This window comes from Penicillium riverlandense (genome assembly GCF_028828495.1).
Source record: "Penicillium riverlandense strain IBT 135883 chromosome Unknown utg000009l_segment0_segment0, whole genome shotgun sequence".
NCBI lineage: Eukaryota > Fungi > Ascomycota > Eurotiomycetes > Eurotiales > Aspergillaceae > Penicillium > Penicillium riverlandense.
Window position 1 is genome coordinate 63578 of NW_026643200.1, and position 19444 is coordinate 83021.

The 19444-nt window shown below is 46.3% G+C and overlaps 5 protein-coding genes across 5 annotated transcripts; 4 read left to right on the top strand and 1 right to left on the bottom strand.

The window, feature by feature from the left end:
* Positions 1–2720: 2720 nt before the first annotated feature.
* Positions 2721–4417, top strand: N7474_010296 (uncharacterized protein; the record flags this gene model as incomplete). The annotated part of the gene is made up of 4 exons (XM_057201706.1): positions 2721–2942; positions 3004–3498; positions 3559–4235; positions 4294–4417. The coding sequence occupies 4 exons, from the start codon at positions 2721–2723 to the stop codon at positions 4415–4417; spliced, it is 1518 nt and encodes a 505-aa protein (XP_057047977.1).
* Positions 4418–5477: 1060 nt separating this feature from the next.
* N7474_010297 (alcohol dehydrogenase) lies at positions 5478–5624 on the top strand (the record flags this gene model as incomplete). Its single annotated transcript, XM_057201707.1, has 1 exon — positions 5478–5624. One exon carries the CDS (start codon positions 5478–5480, stop codon positions 5622–5624), a length of 147 nt encoding a protein of 48 aa, XP_057047978.1.
* A 5134-nt stretch (positions 5625–10758) lies between these two features.
* Positions 10759–13320, bottom strand: N7474_010298 (fungal specific transcription factor domain-containing protein; the record flags this gene model as incomplete). The annotated part of the gene is made up of 6 exons (XM_057201708.1): positions 10759–11226; positions 11502–12082; positions 12140–12612; positions 12686–12839; positions 12890–13002; positions 13139–13320. The coding sequence occupies 6 exons, from the start codon at positions 13318–13320 to the stop codon at positions 10759–10761; spliced, it is 1971 nt and encodes a 656-aa protein (XP_057047979.1).
* A 1779-nt stretch (positions 13321–15099) lies between these two features.
* N7474_010299 (acyl-CoA dehydrogenase family protein) lies at positions 15100–16718 on the top strand (the record flags this gene model as incomplete). The annotated part of the gene is made up of 7 exons (XM_057201709.1): positions 15100–15279; positions 15329–15434; positions 15489–15514; positions 15577–15754; positions 15817–16050; positions 16114–16203; positions 16264–16718. The coding sequence occupies 7 exons, from the start codon at positions 15100–15102 to the stop codon at positions 16716–16718; spliced, it is 1269 nt and encodes a 422-aa protein (XP_057047980.1).
* Positions 16719–17150: 432 nt separating this feature from the next.
* Positions 17151–19112, top strand: N7474_010300 (uncharacterized protein; the record flags this gene model as incomplete). Its single annotated transcript, XM_057201710.1, has 6 exons — positions 17151–17184; positions 17249–17509; positions 17582–17913; positions 17974–18076; positions 18134–18280; positions 18517–19112. 6 exons carry the CDS (start codon positions 17151–17153, stop codon positions 19110–19112), a joined length of 1473 nt encoding a protein of 490 aa, XP_057047981.1.
* Between the last annotated feature and the right edge of the window lie 332 nt (positions 19113–19444).

Here is a 19444-nt window from a genome sequence, read left to right on the forward strand (position 1 = left end):
TAATTATTGATCGATCTCTAGCGCTTGATCTAGTTAGGGATATCCTCTGGTTTAGGAGGTTGGTTCGCTACCAACCATACATTGACGGTATCCTCATAGAATCATCCGCCTACACCTAGTCCAGGTTCCGCTTTCAATTGCCTCTTCTTTTGGCGGACTATCCACGTATTAGTTAGTTTCCTGGATGCCTCAGGCACAATGCGCTACATTAGGAAAGCATTGAACTTTGCTAGTCCAGTCTTGATCACTTTGACTTGGGCTATTTCTTCCCACCGAGACTTTAGGTGGTTCGCATACTCGTTATTTGGCTGGGCATTCTCACCGTCAGTCATAGGACCAACTAGGGGTAGGATGACAGGAATGAGAGGTTCTTCATGGAGATCGGGGTTAATGTTCTCCCAAACGCCTAAGATTTCGGCCTATAGGCTGATATTGGCAATCTATCTCGACCATTGTGACTTATTGGTTACGAGACGCCTTATTCAGTCCATTGCCGATGTACTGGACAGGAGGTGGCGTCCTTACATCCAAGGGGCAATAGATCAGATATTTTAATTTGGTCACTTTAAAAATGCTGGAAATTTGAGTGCAGCGCATTTCATCAGGGATCTGTGAATTCCTACATGTCGTCAGTTTTGGCTCTTACTATTTCGCGACCTAGTGCATGTTCACACAAGCAAGGCCGAGGAGAAAGGTACATGAATTATGACGGCCGACCGCGTCCTAAAAACATTCTGTACGCCCGAAGATATTGACTGGGCTAAAATGGGATCTACAAACCGGTGTGGCTTCCCAAAGATGGAGAGACAACGGAGAAGTTGGGAAGTGTCGACAGGGGAGTAAGCTTCAATAAGATATACCATCCTGACAGTGTCACAGCCACAACTTGTGCCACTTGAGCTCACCAACACGAATGCTAGTTAAATCATAACTTTTATTCAGTTTCGACAATTAAAAGGCTTACTAGTAAAAACTAGGCATTGGACGAGGAACAACACCAATTTGAGGTCTGAATAGTTGACATTGTGGTCTTGATTTGAGGGCAAATTTAGAAGCTTCCGACCGCATATTTCAAGTCCTTGCAAAGCTTTACTTGATTAATTATTCAGAACCATGCAAATTCGAATATGATAATCTCTAGAATTGCCGAAAACGACATATTAAGGAGAGGAGCCAAAGGGTCAAGTCCGAGTTGTAGGCGTATTGCTATAATCCTACGGCAACTACTTATACGTAGTGGAGCGAGAAGTGTTGCACAGTGGCGCGTCAGGTCAGGACTGACAGAGCGACGGGAGAACCAGGTGTTTCTGGCAGGCAATGAGCCGAATGCTGACCGAATAGAATAATGAAGCAATCGAACGTCTTATTATAATTGAATAACGAGTGTGTTGTATGTGGTAAAGTCTAGACTACAGGAGTTCTGCGCTCCAAACATCTCGATGCCCTGTCTGTAACGCCAAAACCTGTCACGTCGCTGGGCGCCAGCCCGGCTGCAGTAGATAGGTCGTCAAGGACGATCGTTCTAAAGGCTGAAACATGCTAGCAGGAGATCACGCTTCCTAAAACGAAGGAATCCTACAAACCGTATGCTTCGGCCGCACGGACACTGATTTAGGACACCATCCGCTGAAGCCCTCTTGAGGCCTTTTTGGGTCGTGCTCCTACACGCCGTCATGTTTAAGACAGACTATAGGGCGGCCAACGGAAGGGCGACCTCCTATGGGCAGCCGAGACAATCACACAGCACTGCAGCAGAGTGAACCGAGTTTTCTTGTTCCAGAAGAATCTGGCTACTTCTCGATAACTAGCGATTCATATTAGCGTTATGTAAGGTCGCTCAGCGTGGGCTGGACTACCTCCCCTAGCTACTTCGATAGTGGCTGTACTTTTGGTAGTATCCATCTTTCTTTGCTTTACGACTCGAACTTTTCTCTTCTTTGGTTCACGCAACATGAGTTTGATCGATTACTAGATGATTGGTGGTTATATTTCGGTCTTTTTTGGATCGCATTCATTACACTCCTCGTCTGCCACGACGACTACACCGCAGGTATCGAGCTAGCTTAGTATATAAACGCATTATGTCTTCATTTACTTAAAGATTCTATTTTTAGTGTGTGTGAGGTGGGTTAAAGTTTATCAAGGAGTGGCCATTTCGTAGGATTGTCAAAACGAACCTATTAATGATTCGTCACTCAGTGAAAGTGAAGGTCGTAGTGAGAATATTTAATGCCCACGAGGTGGAGTCAAGAAAGTAGCGAAATTGCACAGCTGTTGAGTCTTCCTGTCATTGATTCTTGGGGATTTTACAGTTGATCTGGTTTGTTTGCCACCTTTTACCTGCCATCTCGACGCCCCACAACTTTATCACCAAACGCCTGGGCAGATTGATTCGCGGACGCTGTGCCGGCGGAAGAATCCTAATCCACATTTTCAGCGCCCGCGCTGTCCCAACACATTCTTGCAATTGTTCCATGGTCCAATTCGCCTCCATCTGGAATCCCTGGGTATTTTCTGCAGGTTGAGCCAATTGTCCTCATTATACCTAAGGAAAGCATGGAATCCAGACTATACGCGGTGATGAGATTCAGACTTGCAGGTGGCCCGGGGGCGAGGTGTTGTACCAGAAGATGACAGAGACAGACTATGGAATAGATATACCGTCCCCATTCTTCAATATCCGCACCGCCCCTTTAGTTCCCCTTACAATTCATTTCAGTATGGAGAAAACAGATGGTCGTGACCAGCACGTCGAAGGGTCGTGGGCCGGCAGCCCACGAGGGATGGAGGCTGGCACGAACGAGAATCTCCGCGTCGGCTATGGGGAGATGCATCTTTCTGAGGTGCATAGTCAGTATCTTCTCGCTCGGCATGGTACGCTAGATCTCGATCCCATCCCAGACATGAGCGATGCCGATCCGTACAATTGGCCGCGATGGAGAGTAAGCTAGTTTCTTGTCTGTTCCTGCATATTCAACGTCTTCTAATGAAAATTCGCTTCAGAAAGTGATTAACCTGGCCCTGATCGCTTTCCACGCCATGATGAGTACCTTTACAGCCGCCGCAATCCTGTCGGCCTTTGTCAACATCTCCACGGATCTGCACATCAGCTTGCAGCGCACCAGTTATTTGGTCTCGCTGTTCATTGCCATCCTCGGTGGGGCGCCCTTATTCTGGCGTCCGCTGTGCAACCGATTTGGACGCCGTCCAATCTTCCTGATTTCGCTCGTCTGTAGTCTGGTCGGTAACGTGGGCTGCGCGAAGAGCCCCTCATACGCCACGATGGGTCTTTGTCGTGCTATTACTGCCTTTTTCATTAGCCCTGCTGCGGCCATGGGGAGCGCTGTGGTCGCCGAGACTTTCTTCAAGAAAAATCGAGCGCATTGCATGGGCATCTGGACGCTGATGGTGACCTTAGGTGTGCCGGCCGCGCCCTTCATCTTTGGGTTTGTGGCGTTGCGTGTTGGATACCGCTGGATCTACTGGACCCTAGCCATTGTAAACTTTCTTTCCTTTGTCAAACCTCAGCTAAGGACTAACAGATGTTGTCTATGATAGGTCAACGCCGTGCAGTTCATCCTCTACTTCGTCCTCGGGTCGGAGTCGCTCTACATGCGCAAGGACAATAGTGGCCAGCAGGTCACCAACGTGAAACAGAGTCTCTTCAAGTTCTCACGGATTGACCCGACTCCTTTAAAATTCTGGGACTTCTTCCAGCCCCTTACCTACGTGATAAAGCCCTGCGTGTTAATTCCAGCTGCGGCATACGCCATGATCTTCCTGTGGGGCAGTGTGATGCTCACTATTGAGATCCCTCAGGTCTATCCTAAAAAATTCGGATTGAACACGCAGGAAGTCGGTCTGAACTTCCTGGGGCTGATCATCGGATCTGTCATTGGCGAGCAGGTCGGCGGCTTCATTTCCGACCGCTGGATGTTGCTGCGCGCCAAACACACCAACCATCCTCCGGCACCGGAATACCGTCTATGGCTAAGCTATATTGGGCATGCATTAACCATTTGTGGCATTGTTGTTTTCACGATCCAGTTGCGCGATTCTGGTGATAAATGGGATATCACCCCTATAGTGGGGTCGGCTATCGCTGCCGCCGGCAATCAAATTGTCACCACCGTCAACATCACCTATGCAGTGGATTGTTACCGTGAGGATGCTGCGAGTGTTGGCGTGTTCATTACCTTCGTCCGTCAACTGTGGGGATTCATTGGTCCTTTCTGGTAGGACGGCTTCTATACTTCTGTTTCATTGACAAAAGATAGTCACTAACTATAGTAGGTTCCCACAGATGTTTGAGAACTGCGGCTGGGCTGGTGGTGCAGGTATTGCTGTTGGACTAATGGTTGGTGTTAGCGTCGTCCCAACTGTGCTGGTGCAGTGGCGTGGCGCGGCGTGGCGTTGACACTTCGGCGAAGATACTTGGATATCACATGAATTTTCATGACTTAATTGGCTTGGCTGACTTGGTAAGTGCATATTATTTTCGCGGTGCATGTCGTATCTATACGGTCTTTGTCTTTACTAGTAACCTAGTACTCCGGCACCTGATAACAAGTATTCATGATTAACCTCACGTTAATTAAGGTTCCCTCGATATACTCACTTTTCTCTATTTGCAACCTACTTTGTGTACCGCGTTACACACAGTAATACATAGTGGATTATATCTGTCTCATATCCGAGAAGCATAGTAGATAGCCAGCAACCCTCCCTTCATTCCAACCATTGAAACAACACCCTTGGTTATTCCCCTCTTCGCTGCTAGATATTACCTATCATACTATTTGCCGTCATATCCAGGAGAGCATATCTGATCGATTAACACCCTAGTCAACTAAGAGGATTCGTACCCGCTAAAATCCGCCGCAGACTAGGGTTGGAGAGGGTGACACTGTGGCAATTTGGGGATCTGGCCTAGTTAGACAAATGGCTGCGGAATTCAGCTTCTCCAATGGTGCTAACAGGGTTATCCTCATAGATGGCAGCCGTAGAAAGTGGCGACTAGACTTTGTTAAGAAGATTATACCTAAGCTTGAGACAGTTGATTATACGAACCTCCCAAAGGGCGAATGTGTTACCTTAACTTCGAAGAAAGTGTGCGATAGCGGCGGACGTGATGTGGCGATTAAGTGTGCCGCTAGTGAGTATACGAAAGGATGGGCTCATTACTTTGAGAGAATGCTAGCATGGAACCGAGACGTCTAAGCTCATAAGACGAGATGATAACCTCTGTCCGAGCGTTCGGGCGCTGTTGGGTCACGGGCGTATATGGCGGTTACGTATGTGGCACCTTTCCCATGGTATAACAATGCTCCAGACATAACAAAGTAGTGTAATCACTTCAATATCGGTTCCATGATGAGACTGGGATCCGTCTTGTTGGTAGTGGCTAAGCCCCTGTGCAAAAATACTGGAAAGACCTCTTGAAGTATATTCAGCAAGAGAAGCTCCACCCCCTGCATATGGTCACCCCCCGGTTCAAGCTCGAGGACATAGAGACGGTCTACGATTTATTCAATAAGCGTGTCCCCGAGTTGCAAAAGGTTTTTGTCGAGACAAAGTTTTCCGCTCCTCTAGCACTAGGGACACCTACGTTAACAGAACTTTGATGTTCAGTGCGCTAGATAAAATTTTTACTGATGAGTTTCACCTGTATTTCTCGTATCTGACATTTGACAATAAACCAGGCGCTCAAACTATACAATTGGAATTGTATTGCACTGAAAATTGAGATGTCAACTACTCATGTGGAATTGTCACCTTACATCACTATTCCATTGTCAATAATGAAATCTCACACAAGACCTAATAAGCTCAAAATAAAAGAGCCCAGTCTATAATATGGAGTCACGTTACTTGTGATATTTTGAAGTAGAGTGATGATATGAATGCAATCAAATAAATGCGACTCCAAGACTTTTAAAATCGGCGACTAGGTAGTTGGCACGATGATGGCTAAGTTCAGCTTCTGCGTTTCGAGCAATACACCCCTGCCGTATAAATTAAGCCTCACGAAGAGACAGACTCAAGTCCTGACCGACTACCTTTCCACCTTCCAGTCGCACCTGTTCAATAGGTTGAAACACGAAAAAGACACGTAAAACACTAGAATTATCTTTCTTTCCAGTCATATTCTGCCAAGAGTGAGCTGTGCCTCGTTGAACAAATATATCGCCCTTTTTCAGCGTTCTTCTTTCACCAGAATCAAGGACTAATTCTGTAGTGCCATCTATTACGACCCCATAATCGAGAGTCTCTGTTCGGTGCATCGGGACACTTGAACCCGGAGGTACCTCAATAATTGTGCAGGATGTACCGTTTGGCGGGTTTAAAGGCGATGGATCCGAGAGTCGAGAGCGGTAATGTTTAATGTCCAGGTTGGCCTTGGTCTCCGGGGTTGTAGAAGTTGGAGGGGAGAGGCCTTGCACAGGAAATGTACATGTATTATAGGCCAGAGCATAGTTTGACGTCGGAGGCTTGCCGGGGGGAACTGGGAACCCTGTAAATGATACCTGCTCACCAACCGCGTCGCTAAAGACAGCTCGACCGCTTGTAGAATCGTGGGTTGTTATAATCCGATGAAGCGGCTCTGGTGTACTTTGTCCAACTGACATGTTGAGGCTAAGAGCAAGTGATATCTGGGCGGATAATTAACGTATGGTTAGGCATATCTCACATTAAAAGTAAGAAACATCAAATGGAATACTATAAAGGCCCCATACTTATAATATCAGCTTTATTATTAGGATATGACTTAAATGGTAGGTCATCATTAAGTCTGAAGTCAACAATGCATCAACGTTCCCGTCATATTGTGATGTCATCGTGACTTACAATTAACCATCAATCACTTTACCAAGGACTGGAAACTCGAGGAATACTTCTCACCACAAGATAGACATGTTCTTATTGGAAGAACTGAGAGCTAATTACTCATTTTGGACTCTGCTCAAGACGATGGGGAATTGATAGGGACACTCCCGTTTTTGTTAGGGACACTCCTTATTATGTAAGTTGGGTAATTACATAATTAAAAACGTCATGTGATCTGTATTAGAATTTCATTCTCATAGTCAATTATTTACATGATCTTCGTGTATGCCCAACTTCACCACATGTACTACACTTTCGCGCTGCCTTCTTCCGCTTCTGTATAGGCTCCCCCTCATTATTGTGCCCTACGTCGTCCCGCTTCCGTTTTTTAGGCTTTGGTAAGGGAATCAGGGGCTCTAAAAGTGGAAGATAATCTGATTCGCCGTCGCCTAGGCCAATTCGCCAAAAAGGGTGGATATCTGTCAAAGGAATAGCTTGATTATTCCCTAATAGACTAGAAATTCGGTGTGCGTAAGGTAGGCCCATAGTCCTTGTGAATGTATTTGTACAAGGAGGCAAAGGAGCTATTTCTGTAGCCGTTTTAGCCTTTGAAACTTGCTCACTGATTCGTCGAATTGAATATCGAGAGGTCCTAGTCATAATATTAGTATAAAGGCCTTGTATAGGTACTATTACCTTTTCAATTTGATCTCTTGTAAAGTAGTATTCAAGCGTAGAATGTTAAGCTTGTAAAGCTTGTGAAATCCTTTCAAATACAAGTAACATATCCCCTGTTGAAGCTCCTAGATGCTTTTTTAAAAAGGTATGTGAGCCTTCAACTCGGGAAGTCGCTAAATTACCTAGGTGTAGGTATTGCTATGTCTATGCAACTATAAATTTCTCTTTATGAATTAGCCACGTTTCCTTTAAATAGCGAAGGGGAGAGGGGGAAGATTGAAATTGCTTCTTAAATTTTAGAAGCCTAGATTTATAGTCACTCTCTGTCGTCGAATAAATAAGCTGATTCCACAATTGTAGGAATTCTTAATGTTCGTCATTTGTAGAAAAGTACTACTTTGTTTTTTAGGTCACATTTTTATTAATATGCTATATACAAAGTAAATATAGGTATGTAGGGTAGGTAGCCTTAATTGCACCTAATAAAGCGAGATCTCGATCAGTACAAAGAACTAGTTCAAAGGGTAAGGGGTTTAGAAAGGAGAAAAAGGCTTTTAAAGCCTAAATATAGCTCTCTTCTTCTTTATTTCGCATAAAGCAGAATGCGATACTAAATGTTGAATTTGAGGGTGATATACCAATAATATGTAATAGAGGCATTTGATATCGATTCGTTTTATAAGTGCAATCTAGTACAAAAACCCTATTATATTTATTAGCGTACTCAATCGATCTAGGATGCGCGAACATAAAGAAGAGGATATAGCCTTCGTGATCTTGTTTAATAGCGTATTTCCACTAATTCTCTTGTAGAGTCTTTTGTAGAAGCTCAATAGGGGTATTATTACTAAGCTTCTGCCTTCGTAAAGCACTTCGAGCATTGTAGATATCCCTAGGGGTAACTAGGGCATTTGGATGCTCTCGTTTGATTAGAGCAAGGATATCGCGAGGCTTTGATCCAACTTCAGACATATAAAGAATATTTTGAAGCTACTCCTCAGTTAATTTGCGAGCAGAGGGATGACCTATCATATTATTAGTAGTATGATTATGATTAGGGTTTCGTACCTGTAATTCCCACTTCTCGCTATTAGGAATCTTCTTCCCATATAGCTTAAATGGACAATTAATCCGTCGTGTAGTGGTCAAACGTCGATTTGCTCCTTCTGGTGCATTAATTCGGTCACGGTATTTACCACTGCGATCACAACCAAGATAGATATACTTCTCTGTTTTTGATCGTATAGTAGTAATGTCGTAGCCTTGGGAGAGAGCATGCTGACGCACAGAGGCAACTAGTAGCTCCCTACTATCAAAGGTCTGCTCTATAGGGGGCTCCATTTGGTTGTAGATAACTACAGAGCTTTAGAAGAAGAGGAGGGGAAGTAGGGATTTATAGTAGAACAGACTACAGAATGATGTTGCTGTGGTAATTCTAATACAGATCACATGACATTTTTAATTATGTAATTACCCAACTTACATAATAAGGAGTGTCCCTAACAAAAACGGGAGTGCCTATCAATTCCCAAGACGATGGATAATATTACGTAAGCAAACACGGTGTCATGCAATTCTCCACCAGGTAATAATTTACAATGTGGCTCATCTGCTGCATTCTAGCGCCTACTCAGCTAAACGCCACTGTCTATTATGGAAACTGGAACCCGATGCGGCATTTACACGTCCATTTCTAGTCTGACGATTATCCGTCTACCCCTACTACCTACTAGTAGTCGGGCCCTCACCGCTCTCCGTTGCTGAGGACCCTCCCCAGCGAAATACAAACCCAGCGAAATGCAAAGTTTTCCCTACCTACTAACTTTTGAAGCTATATACAAATACCGCCCACGTCTATTGACGGTATAAAGTGGCTGGCCGTCGTCTCCATTGACCCATTCAAGCTTATAGTTTTCCCGAGGGTGTAAAAGGTTGACGTTTCCACTTGAGGTGGTAGGCAGAGGGGAATACGGGCGGTGTTAAGACGGTTGACAGTTCCATTGGGCTCTCTAACAAGGCCAATTAGTATCTGTTGCTTGCATAGCATGTACAGGCTTCGAAATTGAAGAGTGCAGGACAACACTCACTTTATCACGGCCCGGATCTTGGAGGGTATGGCGACTTCAGTCATATTGTACTGGTGGGATTGCTCAAGCGGTATCTGCTCGCGAATAACAATGGAAATGAATTGGACTGGGGGCTTAGGTCCTTCCAACATGTTCTAGGCGAGGTATCTATCTCATCACAGCCATGTGGGTGGATCAAAAGACGTTATCCACTGCTTACGCGACAGTGCCACTACTTCGACTCTTTTAGTCTTGTGTCCATCTTTGGCCTCTATCGAAGGAATTGGATAGTGTGTATACAAACCCACCGCTAATCCTTATCACATGAATATGCCACCAGGCCTTGGCAGGACTAGGTATCGTCCTTGCGGTAAGCACTAATATAAAAGCCTATTTCGACAACGTTACGAGTATTAAGACATCCGCAGTACAATGCACCTGCGTGTGAAGGTGCATTTCCGTACACAGAGGTACATGAACACAGTTAATGCGGACTGAGTGGTTTGTCCCGCAATCCTTCGTCTATTTTGGACCCCACACCTCAATTTCCGGACCCTCAGTGCTTCCGCCAACATAGTCATTCAAATAGTGGGATGAACTGAGTTCCCCACTGCAAAAATGTTATTGTTGGGACGGCTGGTGGTTCTGGATTCTTCATCGCCTGGGAGGGGCTTCTATCGTGGTACGACATCAAATAGTTAACTAACTAGTGCTCATCCTGGGAATTCCTCAGGGCTCCCCCACTTTTGCTAGGAACCCCAATCGTAGAGGCATGTTATTGCATTTTGTCAACATGTCAGAGATACTGGCACTGACATCCACATTGAAACATTGGTCTTATCAGCTGGCACACCTGGGATCGCAGGCTCACAATTAAGATCCGTTGACAAATGCTCATGAGACCATCAATCATCACAATCTGGCTGTTCGTCTCCACACATGCCTGTGGCATTTGGTACCGCAGAGTCTTCGCGCGCTGGATTATGGACCATACAGAATGCATATGAATACGTGACTGTGTTGGCAAGGCAGGGTATGCAACACAAAACGGCTCACGACGTGGAAGTCAGTGTATGGATATGAACCTTCAAGAGTGCCTTTCCGGAAAGTTTATACTACCAGACACATGGTCCGTATTATCAAAAGATTACAGTGTCTCGAAAATGGCATCTCTTGTTGAATTAAGCTAGCAGAAGATATCAGGGGGCGGTTCGGTATCTATCGTACCGAAATTGTTGTAAAATTGGAACCAGAAGTCCGAATCCAATCCTAAGCCTCCCAGAGTGGTTTCCTGAAAGTGGAAGCCATCGGCTAGGACAGCATCCGTATAGAAAGAGGGTATTCCTAACCCATCAGCCATGTCACATCCTTGCTCGAATGAACCATCTGCCTTTTCCGGCGGGGAGTTGGATAAATCGAGCGGTTTGTCTTTTGATTCCTGAAGGAGCTCCCCGTCTCCAATAATGACAGAACAAGGATTAGGGTGGTCATCTTTCAGAGTGAATCCTAACCCCTGAGAAGGAGACACGGCGGAATGAAGCGCATTCATGGCTCTCTTTGCAGTGTCAAGCTTTTTGGAGAACTGCACCAATAGTTGGTACGACAATCGGAAAGACTCAATCGTTGATAGTCGTTCCTCATGATTGCTGGCACCCTGTATCACAAGTATCAGATGATAGATGCACTCTATTAGTGCAGTACTAAACAGGAAACCACATGGAGTAAATCTTGGGAAGGTGGCAGTAAATGCACCAATTGCCTGGGCTGTTTCTGAGGCTAGCAGCCAACAGAACTGGTTCGAAGCCTTATCATGTCCTTTGTTTCGAAGTGGGTTTTGTTTGATTGTCAGCCGGAGGAGATTAATTCTCTGTTGTGCACACGTTAGATAGTCGCCAGAAACTTTGAAAGATGAAGAATGAAACCGCATACTATATAAACAGAAAGGCGACGCCGTATGTGTGGTTCGCTTTCTCCCTGAAACAGGTAGACAGGGTCAAGCGATTCCGTCTCCCACGTCAAGTGCCCAGGTAATTCTTGTTGCACAATTCGAATGCGAGTGTCCATTATCTCAATATCTTTCCAGTCAACTGGTTTAGGAGCTGCAGCTGCGAAAAAGGAATCCCAGATTTGAGTCCACAACTTGGCCAGGTCAATAAGCACCTGCATATACCTGTATGTCGAGATCTTGGTGGATGGTAGCCGAGATTCGTTAGATTTAGTGGTTATGATTTGAAAATCTGAGACGGCAACTTCGGTGTCACGAATAAAATATGGAGCCCCAACGCGCTGCGCGATCTTTCGGTCCAGGAAGTAAATGATCCACCATAAAAGCCGTCGATCATCACGCTCCCTATTGGTCAAACCTTTCCATGTAGCCTCATCGTTCAACTTAACTAGCATAGCAAGTCGAGTTGCTTGTGAAATTGCTTGTGCAGCTAGATGGAGAAGTTCAGACTGCATCAGGTACTCGGCGCTCAACGCGTGATATCGAATAATATCCAAGTCCACGGCTTTTCCAGAACAGCAATATTGAAGAAGCTTGCGTCCACGTATGTAGAGTGACCAACCAGGTCTCACATCTTCTCCTTGCGTCAACTCGGGGTTGAAGCATTCGGCAATGGCGACCATGCTGCAGAGCAAGGCAATAGTTGAGTGAGTATCGGAATCCACGTCAATGATGTTTTGGCATTCAGAATACCCAAGTCTTTCCACTGCAAACAAAAGTCGATTTTCTGTGGCATCGCGATCCAGGAAAGGGAAAAAGGAATCAAGATCTCGAAAATAGACCTCCAACAGAGCCGTAAGGCGTTCTGGGCGGGGAAGTTCCAAGGCGAAAATACGGCTGTGAGCCGAATATTTTCTTATCTTTGGTATGGAGTCTAATGGTGCGGACCATACCAGCTCTCGGAGAGACACGAGATGTGATGCAAGCGAGATACTTCGTGGTCGGGACTCATAAACATCGTAGGCGTCTGTTTCCTCAAGCAAGCTTAATGAGAGGTCGGACCCGGTCGCCTCAGAAACCGGTTGAGTTGGCATTCTATCTCACAGTAGTGTCAGTAAGAACTCCATCTTCTGCTACTAGAAGAGCATCAATGAGCGTTATGTTATACCGGTTTGGCACTTGATCTGGTGCAGTGATGTGGGCTTGGGAAAATCTGGACTCCGTGGCGGATAAGGGTGAATAGGATGGCTCCCGACTCATTGGAGTCTTCAGTGTTTTGTAATTCTGGTCCTCCATAGTGCCATTGATTCGTTGTCTTTTTGCTGTCAGCCATGACTACAGTCACTTTCTTGCCCCTTGACAGGCAACGTACGAAGCACCCTTATTCCCCCGATCTCGTCTCGGTCTTCCGCGTCGTCCTTTGGGCAGATAAACGCAAACTGAGCCTCTGTCCTGGCAATGAGAGCATATATCCTCTCCGGAGCACTAAAGAATCAACACATCATGTATCCTGAACGCCATGGAACTTTCTCCATTACTTACCTTCACTTTCCTTCGCTGGCAGTCCTGGCTAACGAGTCATCTTAGATAGAACTCCAATATAATAATGGGTCTCACGTACCATGCCCGCCCGATGTATTTTGTTCTTTTAGTCCTGGTTGGATGGGGTGTCGGGCGAGGACTCTGCTGGATACGATCAAGCATCCCCCTGTTATCTGCGTGCCGGGGCGGGGGAAACAAGATATTCTCATGCTCTTCAGATGCCATGCTGTCGGAGAAGAAATATGAGAGGAAGTCTGTCATTTTAAAAGATACTGATTCAAGCTCGGCACAGAAGAAGAGAGGCGTTTGGGATAAGTTTCTTGGTATGCTATAACGACAGAAAAAGGGGGAACATGCAAGCAGTCAGGTGAATGACAAGAAGAGGAGTTGACCAGACGGGGATAGCCTAGGAGGCCACAATGTCGGTGCAAAAGCCGATCGTGTTTAAAAAAAAAAATGTAATCATGGGTAGTTAATGACGGACGATGATAACGAATACTGGTGCTCCACATCCGGTGCTTAAATTTGACGCCGGGGGTGACCCACAGCAGCCAATCCCACGAGCCAACTTTATTATTACTATGCGCTCAAGGCTTGCCTGTTTCATACTACCAGGCGATACAATAGACAGAATTAAAAAGTTGCGTCTTTGAATGAAGCATATATATCTACATGAACAGACCTCCAGTACATTCAATGCAAGTGTCCACGGGAGTGCCCGTGATGCAGGAAGACATCGGGCTGGCTAAGAACAAGATCACACGTGCAGCTTCATAAGCAGTGCCCGTGAGCCTATAGACATTTTTCTTGACAGAGTTTCAGTACGTACCGACCCCATTCTGATGCAACGGGTTTCGTGACTTCGACAATGCCAGCTTTGGCCGTGGCATAGTTGATCTGCCCCATAGCACCGTGAAGGCCAGACGTTTACGATATATTAACGATGTTTTTAGGCATATCCTCGACCGCTGGATCCATTCAGTGAGAGGGAAGAGCCCGAATCAAACGGAAGGGTGCGTAGTTGTGAATCTTCATAACAACATCGAATTTTGCATCAGGCATCTTGTGGATGCCACTATCGTGACAAAGTCCTGCAGGACAACGATTTCAGTATTCAAATTTCCAATATTCAGATTTACGCGCCTGCGTTACTGACAATGCAATTGACTTTTCCCCATCTTTTAGTACTTATTCCACCAGTCGTGCTGGGAATGACTGATCTAGGGCATCACCTGCAAAGCATTCGGCAACAAGGCCGGCTCTCTTAATCTCGTCCACAACCTCCTCTGCTTTTGTCTTATCCAAGTCATTGACAGCAACTCGGGCACCCTTCTGAGCCAGTAGAATGGCAGCGGATCGCTCAATACCTATAGATCTTTCAGCAATGACCGAATAGTGTGAATAGTCAGATCTATGACCTTGTGCTGCACCGGTAATAGTGATCACATATCTGTCGACTCGACTAGGTCAGCCATAGGATCACACTGGTCCAGATGGTTTTGGATTTGCTGAAGGCGATTGTTGGCCACGATTTCTATTACGACTCAAAAGAGTGTTCGGCACGTTAAGCGGCAGATCTTATCAGATATGTTTGGAATAAATCCGGGGTTTTTTGTCGAAAGACAAATAATAGCTTTCAAAGCCATACGTTGGTTTTGATCCGCATCCGAATATGGAAAGTACCGGAACTCCCGATAATAATCCGTCAAGCTTAGCCTATCACAATGAGAAGATAGTTTGTCATAATAATATCCAAATTGCCATGTTCCTTTAATCGGTAGTCATTTTGCGATATATTCTAGTAAGTAGTGGGTACTGTGCAGCTCATCGTCGGAATTTTTTCGGCTTCTCAACCGAATTTTCCGAGCATCAAAACCGGAAGTTTCAAGAAATCAGCAAATGCCATAGCATTTATATTCCGGTACCTCGGGATCTTATTTGTGCTAAAGCATTTTCATGTTATATATCCCGCACTGTCTTATCACTGGGTGTGTACTATATCTAAATTAAATTATCATCCTCTTTCGTCGAAATACAGCAATGGCGTTCGCTTTAACATCGCAAATCCCAGGCGCGGATCCGGCCTGGCATCGTCGTCATGATCACCCGTATTATAACGAGAGTCACCATCGTTTGCAAAAGTTTGTTCGCGAGTACGTGAGCCGCGAGATATCCCCAAATGTGGAGGAGTGGGAGAAGCAAGGCGAGGTGCCTGAGACTGTAAGTCGTTCGGAGGTCCATTGTCCAAAAACGTCCTAAAATATATCAGGCATTCCGGCGACATTCTTCACTCGGGTTCCTGGCTGCATCTGCCTTTCCTATTCCCAAGGAGTATGTGAGTGGGGTGACCTTGCCGGCCGGCTTGAGTGTGGACGGTAAGCTGCAGCCTCCCACAGATAAATTCACTCACTAAGTCTGAATGAAACCAGAGTGGGATGAGTTTCATGATGCAATCGTCAGTTCTTTTAAATGCACGGCATGCTGAGCCTTGGAATTGAAAGCTAAAGCCTAGCACAGATCATAGACGAAATGGCGCGGTGTGCGTGTTTGGGTACCATCTGGGGCATCAATGGGGGTGCTACAGTTGGAGGCCCCCCAATTGATCGCTATGGGACAGCTTCACAGAAGGAAAAGTACCTTGCGCCATTGCTGCGAGGCCAACAAAGACATTGCCTTTGTGTTACGGAGCCTTCCAGTGAGTACTCCAACTCTTACCTCTACAGGACTCAACGGCAAATTGACCGAAACTCAATCAAGTTGGCTCAGATGTTGCCGGTCTGACTACCACGGCGAAGAAGACTGCAGACGGCAAATTTTATGTGATCAATGGGGAGAAGAAGTGGGTAACCCAGGGACGTTGGGCAGACCACGCATTGGTTGCTGCCAGGACCGGACGCCCTGGAGCCAAGGGGATTTCCATGTTTATTGTCCCATTAGCTGTCAAGGGGATTTCGAGGCGAAAGATTGAGAATTCGGGGGTCAGTTCGAGCGGTATGTGTAAATGGTGTCCTGCTATCAAAAGCTGAACTAAAATGCGTTTTTCATGCTTGCCAGGCTCGACTTTCATGGAGTTCGACGATGTCCTAGTACCTGCAGACAATCTGCTAGGAAATGAAAATCAGGGGTTTGAGATAATCATGTCCAGTGAGTGGGCTCGCTCCCATTGACAAGCGTGCAACGCTAACCGTTGGGCTCGTTCTGCAGCCTTTGCACACGAGCGACTGTGGGTTGGGATTACGGCCCTTCGTCTAGGACGGGTGGCCTATGAGGACTCGTATAGATATGCACTAAAGCGTGAAACGTTTGGCAAGCCGTTGTTCGAAAACCAGGTCATTCGTCACAAATTTTCGCGAATGATAAACATGCTCGAGCCGACCCAGGCGTATATGGAAGAGATGGTTTATCGTTCTATGAGAATGCCGTCTCTAAACTTCTCGCCGCTAGCCGCCATGCTTAAGGTGCAGGCGGCGCACAACCTCGAGAAGATCTCCCGCGAGGCACAGCAGGTCTTTGGTGGCCTCGGATACTCAAGGCAAGGACAGGGACAGCGGGTGGAGCAGATCAGTCGAGATGTGCGCGTGTTGGTCGTTAGCGGAGGGAGTGAGGAGATTTTGCTGGACATGATCGCCAAGCAGCAGCGGAAACTGGCGCATTTGTGAGATCGGCACGACACGCCCAACAACACCGGGTTCCCCGCAATCCCCGCCCCGTTAGTAAACCACATACTCGGCAAAGCATTCTTAGCACATCGTCAACCGCTCATTGCCGTGAAACCAATGCCCTTGCAGCAGCTTTTTACCCACCAGATCTATCTATACAGCTAGACGAAATTGAATTTGCTCGTTGCCACTTTGATCCAAAGGAAGGCCTAGTAGCGCCCAAAGCAGGTGGTCAAGGCTTGACACGATCTCCGGGCTGTTTTTCCGGACCTGACATGTATGCCCGAGGTCCGACATGTTAGAACAAGTGGGTGGGACGTTATCTTTCTAATCTCCCCGCACCAATACATTGAAATATAAAGCTATGGCCACAGTCATGGATGAACCACCGGGGCAGGTCTGGAAACCTCTGGTCTGAATCAACAAGTCAACATGATTTTCGTCTCCCAGCAGCCGAGAATCTCAGGTAGGCAAATCCAATGACTCATTCCTGTCTATCGAATGGAACTCATTTGGCTTGCTTTTTCTAGTCCCTGAGAACCTCCCTATTTGGGATTTCCTCTTTGAGTCTGAGTATTCCCCTCTTCGTCGTTCCAAGGCGAACAACCTCGCCGGATTTACCAACGCCGTCACCAAGGAGCGAGTCAGATACGACGAGTTGAAAACTTATGCGACAAGTCTATCAACCGCGCTAGTGCGACGGTATGGCCTACGCGCAGGGGAGACAGTAGCACTGTTCAGTCCGAACACGGTTTGGTATCCAGTCGCAATGCTTGGAACAATCCGCGTCGGTAAGTAACAATCATTGGTAGCACCTCCAGAAAGGCGGGCATTTTGATTGAGTGCTCATCATCGTTCTGTAGGTGGTGTTATTTCCGGTGCTTCGCCCGCGTACAACGTCGAGGAGATGACCTATGCTCTGAAGACTGCTCAAGCGAAAATCTTGATGACAACTGCTGCCTCACTTGCAGTGGCAGTGCCAGCTGCGCAAAACGCTGGAATCCCTCGAAAACACATTTTTCTGCTAGAAGGAGACGTGCCAGGATATACAACTATCAAAGAGCTTCTCGAAATTGGAGATGAATCTGGGATTACGGGCCAGGTGTTGCCATTTCAAATCCCTCGCGGTAAGACCAACAAAGACGTCTGCGGTTTTTTGAGCTTCAGCAGCGGTACGACTGGTCTACCTAAAGCGGTAAGAAGCATTGAAGTTCTGCCGGAGATCAGTGAAAGTGCTGATAAGCCCTGATGATAGGTCATGATATCGCATCAGAATGTAATGGCGCAGTGCCTTCAGGTTGAACAGGTGACTTCACCAGAGCATAAGAAAGTTTTAGCCGTCCTTCCCTTATTCCACAGTAAGTGTCGCTGAATTTTACTAGCATCTGAAGGATGCTAATCCCTCAAAAATATAGTCACGGGTCTAGTTCACCAGATGCATCTCCCTGTCTTGCGCAATGCGGAGGTGTACATGCTGCCCGCATTCAGCATGGAATCCATGCTAAGCACGGTCGTTGAATATCAAATATCCGAACTGCTACTTGTTCCACCCATTCTCATCCGTTTGTTACGAGACCCGGTTGTGGCTCATTATAACCTCTCCCACGTTCGAAAATTTTCTTCTGGCGCTGCTCCACTTTCTTCTGAAGTTCTACAAGAACTAGAACGAAGATTCCCGAACACGGGTTTCAAGCAAGGATATGGAATGACCGAGTCCTGCAGTTGTATAACTGCCCATCCAGTCGACAAGTGCACATATAACTATGGACACCGGGGGGCACCATTGTGGCAAACACAGAGGTTAAGATTATCGATCCTGATACTGGTCGAGAGCTTGGGTATGATGAACCCGGGGAGATTCTCGCTCGCGGGCCACAGGTAGTAATGGGGTATCTGGACAACGAAAAGGCAACACGAGAAACGTTTGATGAGGAGGGGTGGTTACATACAGGTGATGTTGGATACATGGACCGTGAAGGCTTTATAACCATCACAGATCGCATCAAGGAAATGATCAAAGTAAAGGGAATTGCGGTTGCACCGGCTGAGTTAGAAGACTTGTTGCTTGGGCATCCTATGGTCGAGGATGTCGCTGTCAGCGGAATTTCTGACAATTATACCGGTGAACGTCCCAAAGCCTATGTGGTGCTGAAACCAAACTTCCGTCTGAAAAAAGATGCTTGCACACTTGTCACATTGGCGCGAGAGCTCATCGATTATGTCCAAGAAAACAAAGTGCGTCACAAGTGGATTGTGGAAGTCGAAATCCTTGATGAAATCCCCAAGAGTGCCAGCGGCAAAATCCTCCGGCGAACTCTTCGCAAGTTGGAGAACGAAAAGGACGGACAAGACCGATTGATCGCACGGCGCCAGGAAGTCCGTTCACGGCTTTAAATTTTCGGAAGAGTATTGCAGACTTTCGTGAGGGGCACCATCTCTATACTTTTCATTTACTTGTACAGGGGTCTAGGCCTCATGATTATGTTACAATATATTGTACAAGGATTTGAATCCACAAGGCTCGAAGTCTACGGTCGACATAAACCGAACTCCCTGGCACAATTTATTTGACCATAGAAATGGGACAGTTTGCGATTGGCGATTCTGAAGAAGCCCCGTTGAACCTTAGCGGGCAAGTGTCTAAAATCGGACAAGAAAGACTACAACGTATGCAATTTTGCCTCGGTAATATTTCAAAGTCCACTACTCGCACCCTATCAACGTCT